The following is a 27,502-nucleotide window of genomic DNA, read 5'->3' as shown; positions in this document are numbered from 1 at the left end:
TCCTTTAGAGCGGGGGCGAGAGCATTTCCGGAGGGAAAAAACGGGTCGCTACCAAAACATAGTTACCTATACATACAGTACACGGGAGACTGAGTTTGTTCTGCTCTTGGAAAAGTGCTGTCAACTGCGAGTCAGTTAGGATTTGCAAGTGCGTGGAAAAACATTCCGAAGGCCACGGTTTCGTAAGCGTTCTCGTGATCGTATTCAAAGTCTTGGAAGGAAAAAAGTGTTTTCTCGGTCGAATATCTGTTTAGAGTGCACTAAAAAGAGCATCAATTGCGCGAAAAAAGCAGAAAAGTCTAGCACTCGAGTGTGAATAGCGTTAAAGCAAGCTTTGCATCAATTTTCACCTGGGAAACAGTTCATTAAAAGGCCTCAAAACGGAGCACATAACGAAAATGATGGACTTCAGCGGTGGGGCCTACGGCGGAGGCAAAGCAGGCGGAGCATTTGATCCCATCGGATTTGTGATGCGACCAACTGTGATCCTGCGGGCAGTTTGTTGGGTGATTATTCTATCGAAATTTATTCGCGATTCCGTAATCATTCCTGATCATGTTTTTCACTCTCCCATCTACACGCTTCTCACGTACCCACCCGCACCATGGAAGAAAATCGATTTTCTGATAGTTCATCGTTGAGGGAGCTTTTTGGGGGGGTAGGCACATTCTATCCATTGTGCTGGATACTGTTCTCTCTTCTAGCTCGTGCTCCTGGTTTACAATATTTGACTCAGATTGTGGGAGAATTTGGCATAAAAATTGACACCCGTTCTCTGTTTGCAACGGGAAGACTGAATCGCCAATTACACGGGTGTGGGCGTGCTGCACGATTCCGTTATTTACTATCACGAATACTGGCAGCTGCAAATTGGCATTGTCACGTAAAGAAATATCGATATTTACTTGGTTGATTTATACTTCATTTTAAGAAAAGTTCCACATTGATGCGTTGAGGAATCTTTCCTATTTTTGAATACTATTGTACTTAATTTTTTGATGCTAAATTAATTAGAAAAACACTGTGGTATATTTCCGAAAGAATGGTAATTTTACCTAAAATATTTTCCTTCGTCCTTTTGATTTTGAGCGCATTTGAAAAACCTTACCACATAAGCATTTAAATGGAAAAACTACACTTAAAGTTTTCATTAATCTAGTCACTGAAGAAAGAATACCGTGTTAATTTAGGTGTCCGATACCTGACATATACGAGTGTCAAAAATGACATAGTTCATCGTTTGCTTCTTATTTTTTATATATTACTTTCGTGATCGACTAATTTACTTCAAAATTAACGTACTTTTAAAGTGCTGACAGAAGCGCTATTTGTATACATTTATATTAAAACAAGAATTCTGGCAGTGTTTTTGAAGGATTAGATTATGAAAAGTGGTACAAGTTTGTAGTTCCTTGAATTGTGTTGTGTTAAACTGCGTTACGTCACCGCAAAATTCAATTTTTGTATGTGTGTAATTTTTATTGCTATAGCTCCACTACAGTACGCTGAAAGTAAATTTATTATTCACAATAAGAATTTTTTTTCCCAAAATCATGAATAATGGCTATGAATCCAAGAACAATCACGTTTTTACGTTACGAAAACAGAACCATGAACAAAAATCATGTTTTATAGTTATGTTCAATTTTTCTACAGTAACGCATTCATAACGCTTTTACTAGTGGAGTTCTTCGTTTTTGTTTTGTGAATTTTAGTCACAGTTTGCTCTGTCATTACTAAATCATTTTTATATAAGTGAATTAATTCACAACTTTATGAAATTTATATAAAAACCAAAAGTTATCTTGTGATTTTATTCACAAAGTTACGAACATTTTCCGACTATACGACTATAATTCATAATTTATTACATTTTGATCATGCTTTGGTTTTCGTAGTTGTGAATTAGTTCACAAAATCAAAACATCAAGTGAAATAAGCCAGTCACCATTCGTGCTCGCACGAGAAATAGTCCACAAAATCATAAACTTTTATTCATAGATTCGTGAACGTGGTTGATTTAAAGTACATTATTCATAATCTATCTTGCGGTCTTGTGATATTTAGAAGATATTATTTTAAATTTCAATTTCTGCGCAACGTCTTAAAATTTTCATTTCCGGTTGGAATTCTTTTTCCTTGTTTTGATTATACAGCTTTTAACCAGAGAGTCATTCGACACTTGTTTTAGTTTACAAAAATCTCACACTATTTGCGGAGTTGAGAATCGAATCCAGGTGAGCTGCGTACATGGTAATCGATTTACCAGCTACACTATATCCCCCTTCTTAATGTCCCAGAAAGTATTAAAAAATCTTCATCTAAACGCTTATTTCCGAAACAAGAAGCTGTTCGTTTCGATTTTGTTTTTGCACCACCTCGAGACGGTATTTGGGAGTTCCTTGGAGGGACACCTTTTAGCCATTACAAAGGATAGCTAAGTGAGAAAATGCACTTCTCTTTATACAGTTTTGAAATAAGGCATTCATCCATTTAATCCTGGGAGTCATTAGAGTTGCATTCGTTGATACCTAAAAGAGTACAGATATTCATAGCACCCGCCAGCGTAGCACTCTTTAGCGTTTCTGCAAATGATCGCTCACAGAAACTTAGAAAAAAGCTTCAGTTTCTCCTTATACGTTCGTTGAGAGATCTGAAGATCTTGCCCACAGTAGAGGCACTTTCCAGTATCTTTTCCACCAGAATTATCCTCATGATTCCGACCACACTATCCATAGTGTACTTTACTGCTACAATGAGTGACTGCGTGAATTAATTGTTTGTAATTTATGCAGTTCAAAACTCACGGCACAAAACAGAAAACAAGGAGACGAATATTGTCTAAAATGGGTCGAAGATGATAAAGTACTTAATTCTGTGAACTGCGTTTGATGTTGAAAGCAATCGTTTACTTTGAAACGCTGACAACACCATCGATCTCGACTTCGTTTGCAGGTATGTAACCGTGGTACTTCTTCGTAAAAGACCCTACGATTTTTCGGCAGCCTGTTCAGTATTTTGGTTTCACCGAAGACTTTGTGGCTCGTATTTTTTAGACTATAACGGAACCATACATCTGATTGATGATTCACGCAAAGCGGATTAGACTAGTCACAAAGACATTAACAACAATATACATGAGAACAAGACAAGGTGAACAATGTATTCGTGTATTTGGACTCACTGGAGACCGTCGATAATGAGCAGGCAATCGGACCTATGTTAGGCGAACAAAGTACGCTGCCGCACGAGGTTCCATCTGCAAAATACTGGTTGTCCTATGCGACTACGAATCCTGGTTCATGCTGACGGAGGATCCACGAGCGGAAGGTGTTGCGAACGATCTGTCACCTTGTCGTTCTCACAGCAAAAGTAGTGTGACTACGGTTGGCTGGGCATGCAGCAAAAATGATTCTTGAAACTAATCAAACAAGCACAATGAAAGGTTCACAGCGTGTGAGGCGAATCGACCAAGTTGGAGGAGACCTGTGAAGCCTTCGTGCTTTGAAATTTAGGGGACAAACAGTCGTGAATCAAGCGAACTGGAGATGATTTTCTGTCAAAGAAACGGATATCACGGCTTTAGACTGCATGGTACGTAGGAATAGAGCAAGTTTTGTACCCGGTTGCAGGCTACGGGCCTCTGGTTGACTACAAATATCTAGAATCCTTTTGCATCTACAGTACGCTTGTTCGCAGAAAATTTCTATTCTTGATATTTAGCTTGGTAAGAAATTTTGATACGCCGAAAAGGCACTCGTGCTGAACGAAGGGTGCTTTACCAAAACAACATGCGAACATTTTACAAAACATTCGACAATATGGTAAGGAAAAGCCCCCGGGAACCGGTCATGACCGCCGAAAGGGCGAAAATCTATTGATAGATCGTACATAAGTGGCTGCTAGGTGGTGTTGTTATTACCCAAGTTAATTCTCATGGGATCAGACACCATATAACCCCTTAAAAAGATCATAATCATGGTCCGTGCCAAATTTGACACCCATCAAATCACCATAAAATGGTCTAAATAACCCATAAATGCACCAAAATATGGTTTTTCTTTGGGATCTGCCAGGCCATGATGTTGATGTTTAAATGGGTTGATTCCATTCAAAACACCATGCAGTGGGGGTGAAATTGGACCATGGCTATGGGGGTATTATGGGCTTTTCATATGCTCGGGTAGTCTGCCAAACGAATAGCGAAAACAAAAACAGGACCATGAACAAAAATCATGTGTTTTATAATTTTGTTCAATTTCCCTTCAGTAACGCCCGCATAACGCTTTCATTAGTGGAAACATTTGTTTTTGTTTTGTGAACTTCAGTTACGGTTTCCGCCGTGTCACTACTAAATCGACTTTCTGTACGTGAACTTGTTCACACCTTTATGAGTATTATTCATAAAACCAAAGTTTAACTCATGATTTTGTTCATAGATTTAGGAACATTAGTTCACAAAATCAAAACATTCTGGATATTTTCGCGTGAACTAGTTCACGAAACTCGGAATTTTATTCATGAATCCCTTCAATCCTCATCAACTAATTCATGATTCCTAATATATTAGTCACGATTCAATATCCGTGCTCGTGGAATAGTTCACAAAATTATGAAATATTTTTCATATATTCGTGAACTGGTTCATGAATCCTAGTATAATAGTCACGACATTCATGCTCGTGAAATAGTTCATGTATTTGTGAACTGGTTCATGATACCTAACATAATAGTCACAACTTACCATTCGTGATCGTGAAATAGTTCACGGAATCATAAAATATGGATGGGTAATCATAAAATATTGTTCATGACTTCGTGAATTGGTTAATGATTCCTAGTATACGTCTGACAATTCGTGCTTGTCAAATAGTTCACAAAATTATGAAATATTATTCATGGATTCGTGAACTAGTTCGAGATGAACGCAGCAACGCTCACGAAAAAAAATCGATAGCACACACTCACACACAACGAGCCTTTGTTAGTATTTGGTTTCGAATCAAATTGCTACTTACGAATCTCACTAAAGATTCCCTTTCTTATCCACTTTACACCTTACATTCGCCACACCCCCCCCCCCCCCCCCATCCATCACACGCAATGTAGTCGGTGCTGCACTGAATTTTGTTTTGTGCAATTCTTTTCTCCGCTACTATAAATAGCTCATGACTTGAAAATTCCAGTAAAAAAATCCGACCGTCAGATTCCTAGATTAGAGCCGACAAACATCTATTCGCTAAAAACACCTCTTTACAACCCGTACCATGACGACATGTACTCGCTGAATAGTAAAATGGCATATATACGGTTCACACTAATGTTGAGTGAGATAAAATCGTTTGGCTCCTCGCCGCCGCGCCGGTATTTCAGTAGGGGAGACTGAGGAGACTTGATCCCCGGGGAGACTTGATCCCATCATTGTAACTCAAAGGCAGATCAGAATACATTAATCGAATATACTATAAAGTTGCGTAGTTTCATCTAAACATAAATTTCATTAACACAGAAAAAAGAAATTGGACTTTTGTGTAACCGAATTTTTACCGATTTAAAAAAAAGTCTCAGAAGAACTGAAGAAGATTTATTTTTCAAATTTTCAAACTTTTATAAAATTGATAAATCTTCTTTTGCATACAGAATTACAGGAGAATGTCAATTATATGAATACGTTATGATTGAGCTGATTCTTTTGTTCAACTATATTTTTACTAAAGTTTGCTGAAATAGATGCTATGGGTTCACTTGATCCCTTCAAATTCGTGGAGATTTGATCCCCTTCGCCATACTTCATACACACTGAAAATAACCAAATTCACACCAGAACAATTGAAGTCATTGTTGTCATAAAAAATGTCAAAAATGAACGCTTCATCGTAAAGAAACGTAACTGTAATTGTTTACTACAGTATACGTAGCAACCATTAATCCCACCTTTGACGTTCCTCAACGATAATAAAGACAGCTTTCAAATAATTGCACGGAGATTTGGGGAATTCGAAAAAAATCAGGTGAGAAATGCGTAATATGTAGTAACAAAAATAGCAATATCTAATCATAACAATTTAATCAATACTACAATCCATTTATAAAATTGAATGGGGTAATGTACCCGTTTTTGCCCTATTAAGAAGGGTACCACATTATTACTACAATAATTTTATTATTTCAGCTTCTTTGATTTGTTATTAAGGTCCATTTTTTATTTCGATTATAGAGGTTTTAATGTTAAGGTCATTCGCCTCTTATTAAGAGCCAATATAATAACAAAATTGTCTTGAGAATGGTGAAAATCTTCTGTTTGAGCGCAGCAAAATCTCTAATCGAGTACCCCCATTATCGCAATACCATTTGAGTCAATGCGTTGAGCAAAGATGGCAGACGGTGCTCTAACCAAAGGCTTCAGATGGGTAGGATGATAGTAGAAACAGGGCAAAAATAGGCTTATTACCCTACATGCTCTTTTAAACACGTTTTCATAAAGGAATCAAGTGTCCCCAAGTTAGGGATCGAGTCTCCGCTAATCTGAGAATTTTCCATTTTTTTTGTTGTTTTCCAGAAATGCTCATAGCTAATATTTCCATGTAACTTTTTAATGATTATTAGTCATCCCTAGAAACAATATAAAACTACAAAAAATACATAGTTTTTTATCATTCCACGGAGTTGGACTGAAAAATAAAAAAGGGGATCAAGTCTCCTCAGTCTCCCCTATCGACATTGACGCCTTTTGTTTCGTACCACTTTCCCGCTGTATTAGTCTGTTTGTATGTATGTATGTATGTGTTGGGAACTAAGCCATACTAGAAAAAAAGCTAACGGTTAGCATCTGAACCCGAACCGACAAACATCTACTCGTCTTACTTACATCATAGGCCATAGAGACACATGATGGATAGCTGTTCGAATGCGCTATATAAACTTCTTATCATTGTAGCAGACGTCAAACGCAGGACAGCATGGATACGTTAGTATGTGTTCTTCAAGTAGCCAATAACGTGTAAACAAAATATTTGATTTTGTTTTGAAAACTTCAGTTACGGTTTCCGTCATGTCACTACCAAGTCGATTTTCTGTATGTGAACTAGTTCACAACTTTATGAATATTATTCATAAAACCAAAGGTTAACTCATGATGTTGTTCATAGATTTTGGAACATTAGTTAAAAAAATCACAACATTCTGGATATTTTCTCGTGAACTAGTTCACGAAACTCGGAATTTTATTCATGAATCCCTTCAATCCTCGTGAGCTAATTCATGATTCCTAATATATTAGTCACAATCCATTAGCCGTGCTTGTGAAATAGTTCACAAAATCATGCAATATTTTTCATGTATTCGTGAACTGGTTCATGATTCCTAGTATAATAGTCATGACGGACCATGGGTGCCCGTGGAATAAATCGCAAAATTATAAAATATTTTTCATGTATACGTGAACCGGTTCGTGAATCCTCATATAATAGTCACGACTTACCATTCATGCTCGTGAAATAGTTCACGAGTGTGATGTCTTGACAGAAAACAAAAACTGCGTTGAGCACCACAAATCGAGTTGGTGATATAGTTCACAGAATAAAACTGCTGATATCTTGAACATGAGTCACATTACGTTATAAACCACACTATTCGTGACAAAAATGTCAAAAATGGTAACTAAGATCCTGAAATCAAAAACATAAAAAACATATAACTCTACTCGTGACTAAAATATCACTACAACCTAAATAGAAATCACGACAATCATGACAAAGTTTCTGAAATCATTAAAATAAATCACATTACTCGTGATTAAAATATCTAAAATCGTGACTAAGATCCTGAGATCATGAACACGAATCACTCTACTCATGACTAAAATATGACGATAACGTAAATAGAAATTACGAAATGCGCGACTATGATCCTGAAATCATAAACGTATGTCTCGCCAGTCTGACAAAAAAATCTGATAGTAAACTCATGAATAAAATAGCACGGTAACGTAATGAGAAATCACGAAAATCGCGAATAAACTCCTGAAATCATGAACATCGTTTGACTGTCGGCTGTTTATTCCCAAATTATGAACAAAAATCATAACAAAAACTAAACATGTCTAGGGAACAACAACAGTAACCCAACCAAAAATTCGAATGCCATGTATATATTCGGGGTGAACTAATTTTTTAGGAACACAAATAGTTTCATGAATACAAGTTTTATTATTCGCAATTTCAGGAATTTGGTTTTTTCGTAAATCGTTCAGTTCACGAAATCGTGATCTTTTGTTCATAAATTTATGAGCAGATTTTTTCCGTGTGAGAAACCCAACAAGCTTGATGATAGTAAGAACCAATAATAATCCAAATAGACAATTTTTAATTGTTTCCGTATGTAGTCCGAATTTAATCTATCAAAAGGTGCGATACTTCTGTAACAGACGTCTAAACTAGTAGAGTTCTCCCATCTGTCAATGGTGATTGGCATCTATTGCGTTATTGTAGCATATAATAGATGTTGTAATATTTTAGAAGTTTTGCATTGTCGACTTTTTGTTAAAACAGCCTTAAACCCGTCATGAAATACGAAGAATACTTTTTTGGTAGGGATAAGAGAGTTCGAATGATAAATCTACGGTAAATCTGCCCTACTCCGTTATTTCTCCTTCTTTGCCAAGCAACTTTTCATCCTCAAACAACGCTACGTAACTACAGAGATCAAATTGTCAGTATACACCTAACTGTGCGTTCGATGCTATGAGGAGCAACCCAACGCATATTTTTAGTCGTCAAATGTTTTCTTATCTTTTTTAATTGCCATAACAGAATGTCCCATGTTGGAGCTCTTAAAATGAAATACGGTGATGTAACGCTCAATCATATTCATCGTCGGTACTCCTAATCTGTTTAAGTTTGTTAAACTAGAGGGAGCTCTGCGTAGAGCTTAGAAAAATTGACATCCCCGAGTTAGCTTGCAAGAATAACGAAATTCTTTTCATGCCTGCCGCGATGAATGGAATTTTTCGGTGCAACGCGTATATTCAGGCATTTCCAGTTTAACTTCAAATTCAGTAGCAAACTGGATTATATTTCTATGCTGGCATTGCATTACTGGTCTTATCCAGTTCACTTAATATATATATATATATATATATATATATATATATATATATATATATATATATATATATATATATATATATATATATATATATATATATATATATATATATATATATATATATATATATATATATATATATATATATATATATATATATATATATATATATATATATATATATATATATATATATATATATTCTGCGCGACATTTCAGTCAACTTGGAAATGAATTAATGAAGAATGCCATGAAAATGAATGCTGGTTTTGGTCAATTCAAGTAGAAATAGGTAACTGAGTTTCAGATTTCGCTCCACTGCCCCTTAGGTTAATGTTGCCCAGGGGCACCGAGTAATCTTAAGACGACCCTGATGAAATTTTTATTTCCAAGCTGGCATACCTTTATTAAGGAATATGTTTCAAGCATACAATTTTTTACTATTTTCATAAAGTTTGATGAACTTTCGAGCGAATTATATGATACCGGATATCTTGGAATGATGCAGAAATTGCTTTTCTTTAAACTTCTCGAGACATTCCATTGAACACGTCTGTCAACTTATCTGTTAACGAGAATGCGACAAGGCGACAACAATCAACCTCCCGTCAATCCTAGTGCATTCCTGTCTGTTCATGGGAAGTAAAACTCAACGACGCGTGATTGAATGTAGGGTTATGTCACCCCGAGCCACGTTGATGGGGTTAGTGAATATTCATACGGGGAGGTAGGGCGGGGGGGGGGGGGTGAAATGGCGCGCAAAAGAAGAAAAGGAGCAGCAGATCGAAGAAAGTGAACTCCAGCGGAACAGAATACCTACTACATATGTCATAAAGCTGGCTTCTGTGCGAAGGTGCTGACCCGGTATGTGTAAAACGACACGATGGCGACCAATGCGACACTAGGCGGTTTTCGAAACGGGCTACGAGCAAGTGTGTCATTCAACGGCCAAATGGTGGCCTATACCACTTGTGAAGCCCAATCAACGGGTCAAGGCAATCACGGTAACGACATGAGAAAAATGTAAAAATTATACAGGGCGACGTTTTGCTAGATAGTGCACCGAAACATATTCCGATCGCAATTTGTGACCCAGATGGACTTTATATACAAGATTCGCGAAATTAATTAATGAAGCTATTTTCTCTACACTATTTGGAATGCTTTTTTTTAAAGAGCCATACATGCTTTTGCATGCATTTGATTCCAACATTGGCCTTCATCGAATATGCATAGAACATACAAGCAGACATTAATTCAAGTACTTTATGATGTGGCAGAACTTTTTCCAGAGTTGTGGTGCAAACGACCAAGTGAGTTGTCGGCAAGGCGAAGGACGAAAATCGATTACTGGAAAAGATCTAGTCCACAGACCTGCCATAGTAATAAAAATACAGACTCTCTAGTCGCTTCTAAACCATAATAATCATCAACATCGTCATTATACTCCACGGCAAAAGGATATACTAGCTAGAACATATCTCTTAGCTGAGGTGGCTGTGCTGTGCGAAGCAGATTTATGCAGGCTAGAAAGGATAGTAGAATGCTGGGGAAGAAACGCTCCATCGATGCTGGAGTGAGTACGTGAGCTTAGTCGAATGGATAAGTGCCAACTTGTGGAGCATGCAGTTGAGTGTGTGTGTGTGACTTTCTCAGCACTTGAGTCAAGGTTTCCCTGGTTTGGAGTAGTGTCGTTGGATGTCGAGTTTGATGACGACTTTAACTAAATCAATGGCAGCAATATTGGCTGTGCGAAATGGGAACCCCGCATTGCTAGAACCACCCATAAAGATGGATTTTTTATTGACACTTTTATCGGTTCCCCTCCACATGTGTTCTGCATTTCATTTGACGTACTGGCAGATATATGGAAATAACCTCACGATTGAACATTCTTTTCATTTCCCAGCTTTTCGCGATAATCGTCTTTGGCTGCATATCGTCCGAAGGTTGGCGGGAAGAGAACGGTAAGGAATATTGCATTATCAATCGGGATACAAATGCTTGTAACTACGCCGTCGGAATCGGAGTGATTGCTTTCCTGGCCTCCATGGGATTCATTGCGGGCGAATACCTGTTTGAGAAGATGTCATCGGTTAAAACGCGGAAACACTATGTTCTAGGAGATCTTGGATTTTCTGGTAAGTTTCCTGGTTTCTTGTAGTATTTTTCTTAGTTACCTCTTCTAATTTTCATTGTAGCTTTGTGGACCTTCCTGTACTTTATTGGCTTCTGCTATTTGACCAATGCGTGGGGCAAAGCGGATGACCCGCCCAACGGTGAGGGCGTAAACAACGTGCAGGCTTCCATCGTTTTTTCGTTCTTCTCGATCTTCACCTGGGCCGGTTGCGCTTACTTTGCCTATCTACGCTTCAAAGCCGGTGTGGATCCGTCCTTCTCGTCGACGTACGAGTCGGATCCGAATGCGACAACGCAGTATTCGGCCTATCCGGTCGGTGGAGCTGATAGTGAACAGTTCCAGTCGGCTCCGTTTGGTGGTCAGCAGCAGCAGCAGCAGCAGCAACCTGCTGGTAAGTGGAAAGGATTGGTTATTATTTTGGTTGGGTTTTTGCGCAATATGAATATTTTACAAGCATAATAATATGACTCGGGTGAATGAAGACTGGTTCGAAAATATGTTTTACTTAGAGAAAAGTTTTATACTTCATTGTACGAGTTTTGTAAAGACCATACGTGAAATTATATTTTTTCTGCATGAATTTTTGAATTTTTGATCGGACATATTTCATCAATTTTCGGTCAACAGCTTTACAGTTAAACTTCGATATAACGTACATCTCGGTTTAAAAATTGTACGTTATATCGAATTGTACGTTATATCGAAGCATGCAAAAAGTTCAAAGAATTGTTGTTCATGGTACTTTATTGTGTAGAATTTTGATAACGCGTAGCTAATTTTGAAAATCTAACTTACCTAGCAGTGCGAAACAACTTTTCTAATAAGAAAATTATAGTGGTTCCAGAAAAAAAGATGCCACAATCCATTTTTTTGCTTATATGAATTAAATTTAGTGAAAATATTCTTTTATTTATTTTGATTACAGAGGTTTTAACCTTAGGGTCATTCGCCTCTTTGTCGGGTTAGAGAAATCACTGTTGAAAAATCTCTAACACAATGTTCAGGGTTGAGAATTGAACCCAGGTGAGCTGCGTACAAGGCACTCGATTTACCAACTACGCTATCTCAACCCCCGAAAATATTCTTATTCTGACTCCTTTCCTAATTTTTAAGTCATTAGTCATTATAATTCTGTCTGGGCTTCTAAAGTGTTTTTTTTAACATTCCCACCGTCTGCGCCTCATAAAATAAAAGCAATTTATGAACTTTAATCATTAGAATAGAGTATAAAGATCCACTTGTATCCACGATTCAAGAATTTCTGAAGATATTTCAGTCCGCTAATCGGTTTCCTACATACCCCAAACCGATCGTAAAGCGTGCACAGTTGTCGTGTAACTACAAATAAGATCTCTCATTCTTTTTGGTGGTACAGTATGCCGTGGAACTTAAATATTGCCATTCGGCCCAGAGAATAAGATTCCGTAGTCCCGAAACCAACCAACAATGGTCACACAAATATTATCAATTTTAGTTTTCAGTTAGAATTTACTGATCTTGGATAATTTATCGAGATAAATGATTGGTTTTAATAAATTACGATCATACGCAAATGAAATTGAAAAAATCGCTCTTGCAACCTTCAATGAAGTAGCCAATTCCTAAAATGCTCATTACAAGTCCAATTAGTACGTTTTAAGATTGTGTGTAACGTATTGAATTCCTAAAATATGGAATACATGCGTAATTGAAGAGAAATTTGGACCTGAAAAATAAATTAAAAAATATGTACGTTATATCGAGAAAAAATGTACGTTATATCGAGTGACGCTATATCGAGGGTACATTATATCGAGGGTACGTTGTATCGAAGATTACCTGTATCGCTTTTTTCGACGTTTTAGCCCAATTTTATTGAACTGCTGCAAATTCCTTGCTGCTCCACCTTTTCAAGACCAATTTTGTGGAATGATGCTTCTTCAGCCAAATCTGAACCCTTTTCCATGATCCAATAAAAAGTTGTTTAGACGTAGTACGCTGACGCCAAATCAGGCCAAAATAGGGAAGAAAGCAAGTACACACTCGAATCGATTATAATTCTTGTAGTGTAAACAAATTGTACACTTCAACCCGCAGGAACATACTGCTTGCCATACCGGCACTTTTCAGCCAAATTTCACTACTGCATTCTAGAAAAACTATAGAATGAGAACTGCGGTGAGAAAAACAGCAATTTTGGCAACGTATGCCCCGGCATTGTATGGCAACACGTCCAATGTTATAAGGATAGGAAATGTTCGATTGGATTCGTTTTTTGGCAGCTAAACCCGAATCCAATCGATACAAAATGGAATCTCCGCAGTTCTGTTTCTAGAGTTTTTCTACTGCATTCGACTTGTTCGCATCGCTTACACCCTCTCCTATGACGGCAGCAGGGGAGAGGGAAGACGCTTGATCCTTGGGTATATTCGATTCCCTGGCCATATCTCATAATCTATACGCTTAAAGTTATCACAATATAAAAAGAAAATGAAATATTTGCTCGGTTATGACTTTTGAAAAACAAATCTGATGTATTACATTTCGCTTGGAAAAGTTGTGTAATATTTTAGAAAATATGTGTTTAAATCCATCTCGAAGATCTTTTTACGAGTTTTTTGAACGGTTGTATGAGATTGTCGAACTAATTATTTATGAATATTTTCAAGTACGATTACGTTCTAAGGGCTTTTGTCTAGAAAAACTCATTTTTCGAATAAAAAGTTTCACAACACATACAAAAAAAATAAATTTTGTTACCCTCATACAACAGGTATCTTTGATCCCTGTAACACTGGGTAGTCTTGATCCCTATCATTAGTTCTCTCAAATACTTTTGGAATGTATAGGAAGAGGAAAACATCATGTTCATAAAGTGCCTGGCACTATTAATTGAACTAAAATGTTTTTTCCGGGAACAAATCATGGTATAAGTTATTGAAGGTTTGAAAAACCAGTGAATCAGCACTGATTTGCCGCAAATACTTGTCTTGACTTTCTAATGTGGTTAAAGTTTTTCGTGCATCTAAAAAGGTAGTCTTATTATTTAATTTGTCATGCTTTGTTTCTTTAGCCCTAGTAGGCGGGGGATCAAGTTACCACACTTTTTTACAAAAACCTCGTTTTGGCATGATTTTTAAAGCTTTTCATATTACTGACAGGACATAGTATTCGGATTTACACATTATTCATAGCTCTTACAATTGGAATTGACTACGCGATGGCGAATTTTGTAATTAATTTTTTTATTTCATTGAAAAGTTATGAGAAAAAAAAAAACAAAAATGGGATCAAGCGTACCCACTCTCCCCTATAATATTGTGGAACTGGAAGGGATTTTGACTCCTCTTTCACATGGGTGTCGTCGTCTCGAAACTGCTACTTCCAGGTTATTGTTGCAGCACACTGATTTTGATGCAGTGAATCATTCCGACGCTCAATCCCGCATTATTGGCAAAATCATATATCGAAATTGATTTATTCTTTCAAATTAGAGATACCCCTTTTGGACGATGAGAAAATCAATGTTCTGCTACAAGGTCGGATACCGCTTACTTGCAGATTCATGTCACATTTGGGAGAAACGGAATCCCTTCCGAAGGGCACGTGTAGGATCTACTTCCCGGTATTTCAAACAGTGTTTATGTGGTGAGAATGGCGGTGGGCTGATCTATTTTCTTCTACCTGACCCTGTAGTACAAAACATAATGCGATAGTACCGTTACAGAGAGAATTCTTTTGCGGTCTGTCCTGCTTAGAAACAATTTCAAAATTTGCGGCAGCTGCTCAGGTACACCCAAAACAATTTCCCAATGCAAAAAAGGCATTACATCCTTTCGTGCATATTCCGAATTAGAATCATGTCTTCTTCGCATTGTAGACCAAGCATAGCTACGGCATTATACCAACACAGCTTGATTCATGATGAAACAAATTGATTTAGAATACACGCTACCATATTATCTGCCCGCATGTAAAAGTATTAGTTGGTTTTGCTTGCTGAGTCTGCCAAAAAGGTTGTGTATTCTAATACATGAATACCTCTGTGGTGTTTGTAAGAACTTCTGTTTTCATACACAGTTACGCTTTTTTATCTGCGAACAGCTCAATTCCAACCACACTAAACACGTCAACTAGTGATGTCTGATTTTTGCAAATAATCGATTATCCGTTAATCGAATAATATTTGAGAGATTGATTAATTCATTCGATTAATCGACAAAAATAATCGATTAAAATCAATAATCGATTACTTAGTAAATCCTAGTTTGTCAAGCAAAAAAAAAGGTCGCTCGACACATTTTGAAAAATTTGGAGAAGTCTGGTCATATTTTTTTGCTCTGCGACTTTCGTTTTCAATGCCACCCTTCCTTAATTATGCTCTCGATTAATTGATATCAGCTACTCGATTTGCTCGATTATACCGAAAGCTTGTAATCGATTATTGATTTTTCGATTATTTTGGAAACTAATTGATTATTTGCGTTAATCGAGTAAAAAAAGACATCACTAACGTCAACAGTTTACGTTCACGAGAGTGTGTGATATACACGTTGTTATTTTTCCATAGCGAATGGTTTTTGCAGTAGAATCATCGCTCTCTCATTCTACGCTTCAGAGAAGAGTGGTAGAAAATGATTTGTGCTCAGATTGATTTGCGATGATCGTTGACCAGGGCGATGATGTGCGCTCAAGAGGATGACATGGCGTCATATAGACGTAGTCAACAAAAAAAACTTTGTTTGTAACAAAATAACGAAATTTGTCTACAAACGGGAAGCACTTTAGTTTCGATCAAATTAGAGAAAGTTTTCTATTGTATACTGCTACTGCTATTTGTTGATGACATTTCAAGCGATTGTCAAACTGACCCCCATTGATCGGTTGAAAACTAGAGGGTGACATGACGTCATATTATCGTAGTCAACATAAGAGCATTGATTGTAACGAAATAAACGAAATTTATTCTAAATACGAACGAGGAGCACTTTTGTTTGCATCAAATCAAAGAAAGTGTGCATTGTTTTCCATTGTTTACTACAACAGCTGTTTGTTAATGACATTTCAACCGATTTTAACGTTGTCAAACTGATCCCCATCGATCGGTGGAAAATCGATGTTGCCTATTGTCAAACTCTGTATGTAGAGATAGGGACGTCAGTTGCCTGGTTGAAAAACGATGTTACGTATTGAGTTCTACAAGATGATGACACGAATGAACTTATGATGAATGAAGTTCATGTTTGACAATTCTCGGTGGTTTGTTTACTTTGTCAATTGCGTGAGTGCAACGGGTGCTCATCTGTTACATTCGAACTCACGCAACTCCCATGTAAACAAACCATCGAGAATTGTCAAACAGAGTTCATCCGGCTCATTTTGTAGGGTTATGTAAAACCTAATTGTCAAACTCTGTATGGAGAGATAGGGATGCCAATTACCTGTGTGCGCTGGATTCGCATGTTCGGGAAATAATACAAACTGAAATGAGTAACTGCCACTGCTTTGAAAGTGCAAAACCATGTAATCACTGCCCTTATAGTTTATGATACTTTAAACTTAAATACTTTTACTTGAAAGTGCAAAACCATGTAATCACTGCCCTTATAGTTTATGATACTTTAAACTTAAATACTTTTACTGCGAAATACTGATATTATATCACCTGAAAGTACTGTTGATATGAGGAATGCCAGAAATAATAGGCGGACGGCTTCTATCAGACAAATCAATATTAATTCGTCAAAAGGGCGAAAGTGTTTTTTGTAAACAAACTTGTTTCGCTCATTAGTCTGCTGCAGAGTGGAATTTCATGAAAAATATGCGTTAATGTAAATTTTTACCCTTCGTAGAAGAATTTCAATTGTTATCTGCTTTGAAATTATAGTAAACTAAGAGAAACCATCAAAATAAAAGTTTGTTTACAAATCTTATTCGCCCTTTTGCAAATTTAATATGGAAATGTTGAAATTTGTTAGCCCAATGTTCCCATATAGGTAACTTTCTCCTGCGTATAGTGCGCTAGAAAAATCATTAATCATTATTAACATTTATGAACCTATCTAGTGGCTACAACTCGCATATAGCTGGTAAATTCAGGGTTGAGAGAACGCTGAAAGCTCAACATAAAATCAACACATAATCATCACCCACACCCCATCAATTTGATGATGCTATAAACTGTTCTCTCCAATATGCAGCATGTGATCAGTAGAGAGGCGAAATGGAAACAGGTCCTTGAGCGTGTATTAGTATTTTCAAAGCGCACATGTATCCGAGTGGAGATGTCCTTTACATGTGTATTAGTGCGGAGTCATTTCAATACTAATACTGCGATATCTTTAAATTCACTAATACATTGCCAACTGTGGATTTGTGTAAGTTTCTGTGGTGTAATCGCCATTTAATGCATGTTTGTCCCGGACCAATATCGCTTTCTATGCATTATATCAGTTACAATGCAAAATTCTCATTAGAATCATGCTTATTCGCATGTAATTCATACGGTTCGCGTTTTGGGTGTAATAATGACAACGTCAACAACTGCGTCAAGTATCTCAAAACCATATAACCAGTACCATCATTAAAGAAGCTCACATTCGTAAGGGTAAGAAGCAAGGAAGAAATCAGATGCTCCCCAAGATGCAGTTCGGGAGGAAAGGAATTTTGTATTTCTGTGTTAGGTCAGTGCACACTAGAGTGACAGAAAAAAATGACCCCCATCGGCCCACCCCTGAGTCGATTCATAGTCCCACCAGGAGTGTCTGCTCCAAATTTGAGCCAAATCGAACATGTCTAGCTACCGGACCAACGTGTTTGAAGTTTGTATGGGATTTTTCGACAATTTACATGGAGAAAACCCATTTGCGAACATTTTCACCGCTAGGGGGCACTGTATACATCAGATTATCACCAGAAGTGAAAATTAAGAAGATAATTCTATTATCTACAACTTTGTTGAAGACTGCAAAGCGATCCGACTCGAACAAGAAAAGTTATTAAACTTATAACGAAGTGATGTCTGAGTCAGTTTTGCATGGGGCCTAGCAGTACGTGGTAGTATATCAGTACTAGGTTCTAACAAACTGAACATTTTTATGGAATAATGGTTAGATTTAGCTCACTAGTGTGTTCGGAAGAATTGTAGTACATAATACGAGTTATGTTTTGGTTAGAAAACTTTAGTTCCATCTGTGACCGCATAGATGGCGCCAACACTAACTTTTCAACGGAGAGAGATAGAAATTAGGTGTCTTCCACAAAGTTGTAGAACAAGATTTTTTCAGTAATTTTGCCAAACATCTTGATATTCTATCTCTCTCCGTTGAAAAGTTAGTGTTGGCGCCATCTATGCGGTCACAGGTGGAACTAAAATTTTCTAACCAAAACATAACTCGTGTTATGTACTGCAATTCTTCCGAACATACTATTCAGCTAAATCTAACCATTATTCTACAAAAATGTTCAGTTTGTTAGAACCTAGTGCTGATATACTACCACGTACTGCTAGGCCCCATGCAAAACTGACTCAGACATCACTTCACTAAAAGTTTAATAACTTCTTTCAACAAAGCCGGATTCACTAGCAGTCTTCGACAAAGTTGTAGACAATTAAATTATCTTTCTTATTTTCACTTACAGTGATAATACGATGCATACAGTGCCACCTAGCGGTGAAAATACGAGCTAGTGAGTTTTCTCCATGTAAATCGTCGAAAAATCCCATACAAACTTCAGGCACCTTGGTCCGGTAGCTAGACTTGTCCGATTTGCTTCAAATTTGGAGCAAGTAATCCTGGTGGGACTAGGAATCGGCTCAGGGGTGGGCCGAGTGAGTTTTCAAAAATTCATTATTTTTCTGGGCGCTCTAATGCGCATGTGTAAGAGCAAACTGTTGTTCGAAGTCGACATTCACGAGAAATCATCGTCAAAGATTTTACATTAAAAAAACTGATTTTTTAAGAGCCACCCTAAACGAAACAAGGGAAATCGTTGTAAAATAAAAACCGTTGAAGATAGAGTTTTGACATGTTCAACAAAGTTACTCAGAATTGATTTCTCTACATTTCCTTAGGAGATTATTTTCTCCTATCTTTTTCCATTCAGGAGATAATTTTGCGAGGGCCTTATTGTAGAGATTTTGGGGGGCACCTAATGTGGAGAATTTGTTCCAAAGACACTAAAAGTCTAGCACTAATGGATTATAAGTTCTGGATTTTCGACCAAAAAATCGATTCGTGGCCTATGGTGCTCTGGCAGAATCGAAACACCAGTACATCCAAACGTGTTCAAGAAATCGAGTTGTAGATGCCTTATCAGCAACAAATCGTATATGGGTGAGCCTTATAAGACTTTTATCAACGAGACTGAAAATGCTCTAAACCGTCCGTATTCTTGCATGTGCACCAGAGTGTCGCTTCTGTCTGATTCAGATTTTATTTAAATTAGACTTTTCGCTATTGGCAATTTGCGGCAAAATCAAAAATAGTCATGCGACACCTATGATTCAGCTCGTGAACTGGCAAAGTGATACAGTTTGCTTTTTTTACCCGCAAGTGAGTCGTAGTTTACAACAAAAACTTCATTTTCTTCTCGGAAAAAGCTTACTACTGCCAAAATATGAATGAAACGAGTAAGAAATTTAGTTTTATTTGCAATTATTCTGAAATTACAGCCATTTGCAACTATTCGGCTCATACATTTCTTCAAAATGTAATCGGGGTATTATTGTGGTTATAAAAAATCGTTCCATAAAAGTTATTTTTTACCAATGTTTACAGAAAATATATGCACTATGACAGAAAAGAATCAAATCAGCAATACTTTGCTTCCAGCGCTAACTGTGAGCGGTTTCAACAAAGAATCGCCAATACAGATCTGCAAATTTGTAAACATAAGAAATACGTATTGTGCTGGTAGTGAAAGAATGAATTGAATTCATTCTTTGTCATATCAATTCTAGAATGAGTTTTTGACAATTGATTCCACAACTGAAAAAATGCATTACATACGGGGTCTGCTAAAAATTTTCCTTGCGCAACACAGAAATGAATCGGGATCTTGTAAAATGTGATTTATTATACTAGTTGTGAGTCAGAAAAAATAATTTTCTCAAGCACTTTTTTGGCAAGATGGCGGCTGTGCAACATTTACCCACAGGCGCGTTGGAAGGGGTCCGCGGTCGGAAATTTATCTCCCGTAATTTTTGATTTGGAGCTTAAAGCTAAAATATTTTTCGATTCCTTTGAACAATAGCAAGCGACGCGCGTAGGATTTTTTATTCGACATTTCAATTTGTTCGCAAAATGGCTCACTTTTTAATACAAAAACGCCGAAAATGTCAAAAAAATTGAAAAAATCATGAAATGAAAAACAAAACATCTAAATGCGTTGCTTTGAAAATTTCAGAACGGTCAAAAGTCATTTGTTCGTGGACAGGTTCAAACAGGTAGTTAGGGCTGTTGGTTCCGGCAAATATTTAGCGCAACAGTATTACAAACTAACAAGATTTCGATTTTCAGATGATGCTTCATATTGACAGTTCTGCCGGAGATAACCTAAAAAAATTTTCGTTTCGCCGTTTCAATTTTGTTGAAATCATTTTTTCAAAAATCTTTAATTCCACTATAATACTAATTACATATTCTAAGCTTTCTATTCCTTTTTTCATACACAATTGGTCTTAAAATGAGCTGTATTTATATATTGACGTAATTTTGATGTTTGTAAAATGAAAGTTGGCTCTACCCAAATCTAGTCCCAAAATTGCCCCAAATCATAAATGGTTCTTAGAAGGAGGTAAAAAGAGGTGCACTCACCTTAATGACGTTGACCGTCGTCATCATACGATCCCGGGAATTGCTTGAGGGTTTCCTCTCTGTTGTACCCTGCGACGTAGCTTTGTTTTCTTTTTCCTCCTAGTCGACTCGGTGGTAATTATGCGGTTGACTAAAGCTGGAAAGATGCATTTAATTGGTTCGGCCAAATTGTATGGGAACGCGCCTTCCATTTGCCTCCCTTTTACTCGACAGGATCACTGCGAACTTGCACCGTAAAACCCGAGGACCGTTTCGCGCGATTCCGGCCGTATACACGCACAAGAAACTAAGAAACCCCGGCCGAACTTTCTCCCGAGGCAATCTCCAGTACCCTTCTTCTCATTCATTTTCTCGAACCGGTTCTTCTCGTGGTGGCAGTTGTGTGCGAATGTAACTCGTCCGGGCCAAATCGCGAGTTTTCCACTCCGCAGGTTATCATGGGCGGATTTCTGTCAGCTTTTCACCACTATATCACTAACCTTTCTCCTCAGAAGGGAGCTGCCTCGTCCACACGCAGCGCTTTTCTTCCTCCAGCGAAAACGTGCTTTTCCGCTGGGGTAATTTTCCACTGATTACTTTCCGCCACATACCGGGCCCTCATTTTAATAGTGCCCAGGAGCCTCGAGTGATCTGTGATATGTTCGCATTGATGTGATACATATTTTCGTACAAGTAAAACTACAGAATAAAAATTTTGTGCAAGAGCGTATTTTCATTTTGAACTACCATCAAATTTTTAAGTAGGTACAATCAGTGACAACATGAAAAAATAGTAGAATGATATGGTCTACATTACGAAAACTGTTCAATCCAGGTGTTCGCTTTTTTCTACTTTTTCGCACGACGAAGAAGATATTAGGAAGTAAGCAAAACCACGCAGGGTCTTACCACAGAGAACAGACATATAAACTAGAACAAACTTTCCTGAAATACCTGTGTAAACATTTAAATAAAAATACGTTGAAAATCACCATCGCATACAGGTTCGTATGCGTGAATCACCATTGTATCCAAGTTCGCACACAAGTCCCGTATAGCGACTGCTGGCCGATCGGAGCGCCAGCCAGTGGCAAGTTGCTACTTGCTGTTGTCATTTCAAAGCGACAGTTTTATTTCTTACACAAGTTGCAAACTTTACTTGTATGTCAGTTCTCAGTGGTCTTACTTCGTTCGGATGATGTAAATATTTACTTTTTGCGGTTCCGGCCGCCGGCCGCCTTCCTTAGTTTCAATTCCTGCTTGCAAGCTTCGTTTCGATTGGTCGGTTTTGTTGGTGTTAAGTTCCGCGAGACGGACGCCATGATTATTTCACTTGCAGTAACACCCCTAAGAGAAGAGAAGACAATCGCGTAGCTAATTTGATCCAGTCCTAACCTCAATATTGAACCAGCTTCTGATTGGTCATTTTGCCAGTCATGAGCGTTCATTATAGTTACAATCGGGATGGAAAACAGTGCTGCTGAATCTATTCTGGCTACTTTTCATACACATCAACATTTCGTGCAAATTGAATAAAAGATCTGAATGACGATATAGTTACGTGTATTGTTAAGAGAGACATGAATAAAAATTCAATTTAATTTTTAAATGCAGCTAGCATTGTATATTCTTGGTAGAGGTGCGATCTTTTAGATACAATTATTTTCGGAAATTGTAAAAATCATTCAAAGGGAATCTGGCAACGATGAACGCTTGTTGTCTTCAGATTTACGGCAGGGCCAAGTCGAGAAAATTAAGAAGAGCAAGAAGCCTGTTGTCGTCTCTTCTCTTAGTAACACCCATACACTCAACCATGACAAATGTTGATACCAATACATCTAAACATCGTATGATTTAAGAGCCTAACGACCTGATTTATATTTAACCATACATATTTAACAGCACACTTTTACATTAAATTCTTTTTCTAATTTCAGGTGACTTCAATGCTACGACCTATTAAACAAACACACAACCATCGCACCATTTGCCCGTTGAACTTCAATGGCAAATCAGTAATATGAAGCAGAGCAATCGAGAAGCTTGACATTCGGCGTTATGTAGAGAAGAGCGTAGACATACATTCCTCCCAGCTCAGCTACTATTTTATAAGTGGAAATCCAAAGCTGCGCTGCAGTTTCAAACAGCGATTATGGCACTGCCGTTATACATGTAATTGTCCCATGTATGTTAGGGAATCTCACAGAAAATGGAACGTATATCTGTATAGCGGCAGTGTATTCAAAACAACCAACCAACCATCTAACTAGATACAGTTAATCGAGTAAATAAGATTTCCAACGCATTCTGCAGATACATTTTGAAATTGTCATATGTAGATTGATACATAGCAGCTTTAAAAACAGACATTTTCGGCCCAAAGAGACACAATCTATAGAGGGCTTTTGCCGCTGATCGCAATGGGCAGGCATTTTGTTGCTCTTTCCTATGATAGGTCCATTAGTTTGACATTCATTGCCCCGAGTACAAATATAGCGAAGTAATGGGTTATGATACGCCGAAACGACCAGCAAATGAATGAGTACAACATCGCATTGCGCCCTCTAATAGTTGTAATCTCTTTTTAGCGGCCAGATTTGAAAATAATGCAACACACCAAGGCCCATACACACACATTGTTACATCTTACATGCGTACATACACCAACAAAACTACATACACTGATCGGAGCAATGAGGTAATATAGCAAAACTAAATAAACAACAAACCAAAAAGAATATTCAAGCAAAGAGATTTAGAAAGTATTGTTAGTTTACGATAAAAAACTAAATCCTTATCCTTAAGCAAAAAGAAAAAAAAAGACAAAAGAAAATATATCCTATCGTACTTGAGGTATGATTTATCATGATGAAAATATGGAAAATAAAAAAGAATCATCATAAATAAACTACAGACTAGCTGTAAGAATCCGACAGATGAGACAAATGAGGAGTCGCAATCACGTCGGTGAAGCGCGTGCACGCTCTAATCGGTAATCATTTTCTAGAAAAAGCGTTTGTTCTTGTGATTCTTGGGAGCCCGTGACAGCGATCACAGCAAGCCGGGTGTTAGACATTCTAAATAAAAAAAAGAAAAAACAATTGCGGGAAAAGAAATGTTTTTTTTATCAAGCAGCTTGGAAATTGTAAGTGTGGTAGTACAACAAGAGCCAACAAACATAATAGTGGTAGTCTAAAATGTGCAATCTGTTTGATGTTTCGAACCTAATGGTTAACGGCTAGCAAGCTTAGCAGATGGACGTGGTCTAAATTTGCAAATGATGATTGTACTATTTGGAATCATGTTGTGCTAATCGGTAGCGATATTATCGGTCTATCTGTTTTAGTCATTCGCTGAATTATGTGCTGCAATAAAACGTTATCGAAAACACTGCTACCTGAATTGATGATCCGCTTAGCAATCTGAACACAGACGAGATCATTATTTTATTTAGTTTAGTTTTTAGCTTGCTTGGATGTTATGTAAGTTATCATTGTCAGCGAGAGTTTCAAAAAATATTGAAGTCGCAATAGTTATATCCAATAAGTGACTCTTCAGTAGAAATCGGCCAGAGAACTTATTATTCATCGATATTTACAAAATAGTCAATATTTTTGGAACTAAAATTTTGTGCATGGTTACCTAGAATCGAAGGGAATGGCAGCATCACATTGTGAACGAATTCCCGATGAAACTTGTGGCGTGTTTGCTTGAAGCGAAACTGAGCTAGGTCCGAGCTCCAACTGTTTTCAAAATGTAGGAACTGGCAGCTCGATAGTTAAATTGTTTACAAACAATGTAGAAAGAAGCGTGGAGTTGGGACAAGGCAATCGACATTTTACGATATACACAGCTAGAACAAACTTTGCCGAAAAAACTGTGTAAACATTTAAATGAAAATACGTTGAAAATCACCATCGCATACAGGTTCGCATACGTGCATCACTATTGTATCCAAGTTTGCATACAAGTCCCGTATAGCGATTGCTGGCCGATCGAAGCGCCGACCAGTGGCAAGTTGCTACTTGCTGTTGTCATTTCAAAGCGACAGTTTAATTTCTTACACAAGTTGAAAACTTTACTTGTATGTCAGTTCTCAGTGCTTTTAGTACCTTGAGTCATACTTCATAATGATATTGTTGCTTGATAGACATAAACAATACACTTTTGCTCAACTCGTCAGATTTTTTCTCCATCGATAAAGAAGACAGCATCAGCCAGACTATTTTCCACGAATACTCCCTTCAGTAAAACATAATTCAATAAGTAATCACATTGAATGAAGTTGAAGAAATTAGTAAGCTAAGTCGATTAATACGGTGTCGAAACTTTTCCACACACGCAAAATTAGTTTTTAAAAAGATATACCGACGCTTGACAAACATGGTTTTATTCTGAGCAAAGGTCTACACCTGCATTATCGACGGCAGATTGTCAATACTCGATAAATAAATTTGCTGTCATTCCTCTCGATAGAGCTTAAAATCTCGTGCACTGTTCGAATTTATTTTTTTATCATGCATTTACCAGAGTAAGTAAACAGCAACCTATGCTAGTCTTCATTTATTCATTTTGCTTGTAATATCACAGATCGACGCATCATCAACCTGGCATGTAAATGCCCGAATCTCTATGAAAACCAATCCCAAATAAGAGATAACTTTATCGATCTTTCCACCACTTTCTCGATTTGAGAGATTTTATCCCCGCCCGCAACAAAAAATGTAACCAATACAAATCAATGAATCCCCCGACATCGATCCTTCACCTATACATATGAAAGTTCCCACAGAATAGAGTTACGATGCTTCAAAACATTCCATTGAATCATACTGAGCCCATAATCATCGTAGGAAAGAAAGACTCTTATGAACACCACTCCATATGAAACAGACTTAACGACAAAACTAAAACCTTCCCGTTTTCTGTCAACAGTGATTGAATTACCGGTAACAACTAGTAGTTAACGGAACCAACTGACAGTGCAACACCGCTAAACTAGGGTTTTCTTTGCCAGATGAAATACTTTTTTCAGTTTTTGGAATCGCACGAAACAAAAAGTTAATATCTGAATATATGAAGATGAAAATAATCTATTGGAATAAAATGAAATGTTATTAATATACACTGTGCATTATTTATAGTGAAATCAGAGTTTAATATTGAAAAAAAAGATTGAAGATAGTATAGAAAGAGGCAAAATTCAAAAGGATTGTTGAAAATTTCATCTTCTTTCGCTATGACCGTAGAAAAAAAGTTCACAGTTTAGGTTTTTATTATTTGCACAATAACATCGCGGAAATTTCTCAATACATTTTGAAACGATTGTGTTACCACCTGTGTGATTCGAAGGAAATTGGTCAACTTTTTTCTTTCTTTCTGGCGGTCCTACAATTGAAAGACCACCACCACCACCTTGAAGCAATAGTCATTCCAAAATTTCATTCTACCAAATCCTATCATCATATGATCGTAAAATTTTCGATTATATCAGTTCACCATTACCAAGAAACGTATCTAAATAAGAAAAAAAATCAACCGTAGAGATAAATGTGATTTCGAACAGATTTAATCCCACATGACATTGTTAAAACCTAAAAAAGTGTATACAAAACGTTTAGCCCAGCTGCGTTGTTGAGTGCGTTCAGTTGATTTGGGGTAACCAATAACAAACAACAACAACAACAAAAATCGGATTTCAGCATCATCAACCGCGTTGCGTTGGTCGAGCAGTACCTACACCCCTACTACTAATAGAGAAACAAAAACGAGAATGAACATTAGTACCAAGTAGTAAACAAGTACATAAAATTAATCGTGAAAAAGAATACAAAACAAAACAAAATATTGTATAACAAAACCAAATAATGGGCGATCATCATTGTGTACTATTGATTAGCTTGTTTTTTAGTTTTATATAGTTACTTTTACTAATATATAAAATATATATATTTAGAAAACGCAAAGTGGTCATCGTGTCCTTTCGCGCTAAAACGAAAAGGAATCGGAGGACGAACCTTGGTGCAGTGTCACGGTGCGAATCGAGGGAGGCAAAACCAAAAACCAAATGAATTATGTTAATAAAAATACTTTAGGAAAAATGTATGCTCGCTTGGTTTGTTTTTGCTGTTGTGAACGGCTCCTATGATGTTTGAAAACGTTATCCGCGACCAGCCTGTTGGAAGCGAATATTAGACATAACTGGTTAAACTGGACTACCGAAAATTTGGCAGCACTGCCGAATCGTAATGTTTTTACATTTTTTTAGTGGCACACAGTGTACATGTATTTTATGAAGGACTACCGCGTCTATATGCCCACCCACAAAGTTGAGATCGACGGTGTAGTTAACTAATTGAGTTTTTCATGTGTGAATGTACTGAAGCACGGAATTGGTTGTTTCAACCGCAACCGCATTGGACGGTGTAAAATAGGACGTTTCTAGGAACTTGTATTGGGTGGCCTTTAGTAGAGCTGCTTT

At 37.3% G+C, this 27,502-nt stretch overlaps 1 protein-coding gene across 1 annotated transcript; it reads left to right on the top strand.

The window, feature by feature from the left end:
• Window positions 1-78: 78 nt before the first annotated feature.
• LOC131693627 (synaptogyrin) lies at window positions 79-27,126 on the top strand. Its single transcript, XM_058981590.1, has 4 exons — window positions 79-506; window positions 11,015-11,246; window positions 11,307-11,636; window positions 22,959-27,126. Exons 1-4 carry the CDS (start codon window positions 399-401, stop codon window positions 22,982-22,984), a joined length of 696 nt encoding a protein of 231 aa, XP_058837573.1. The 5' UTR covers window positions 79-398; the 3' UTR covers window positions 22,985-27,126.
• The last annotated feature ends 376 nt before the right edge of the window (window positions 27,127-27,502 follow it).

This window comes from Topomyia yanbarensis, chromosome 3 (genome assembly GCF_030247195.1).
Source record: "Topomyia yanbarensis strain Yona2022 chromosome 3, ASM3024719v1, whole genome shotgun sequence".
In the NCBI taxonomy this organism is placed as follows: Eukaryota; Metazoa; Arthropoda; class Insecta; order Diptera; family Culicidae; genus Topomyia; species Topomyia yanbarensis.
This window is presented reverse-complemented; position numbering and strand designations above follow the sequence as displayed.

Coding starts and splice junctions, on each gene's coding strand:
- LOC131693627 (XM_058981590.1), top strand. CDS start 399: ATGATGGACTTCAGCGGTGGGGCCTACGGCGGAGGCAAAGCAGGCGGA. Junction 11,247..11,306: donor AGGAGATCTTGGATTTTCTG/GTAAGTTTCCTG, acceptor TTTTCATTGTAG/CTTTGTGGACCTTCCTGTAC. Junction 11,637..22,958: donor GCAGCAGCAGCAACCTGCTG/GTAAGTGGAAAG, acceptor TTCTAATTTCAG/GTGACTTCAATGCTACGACC.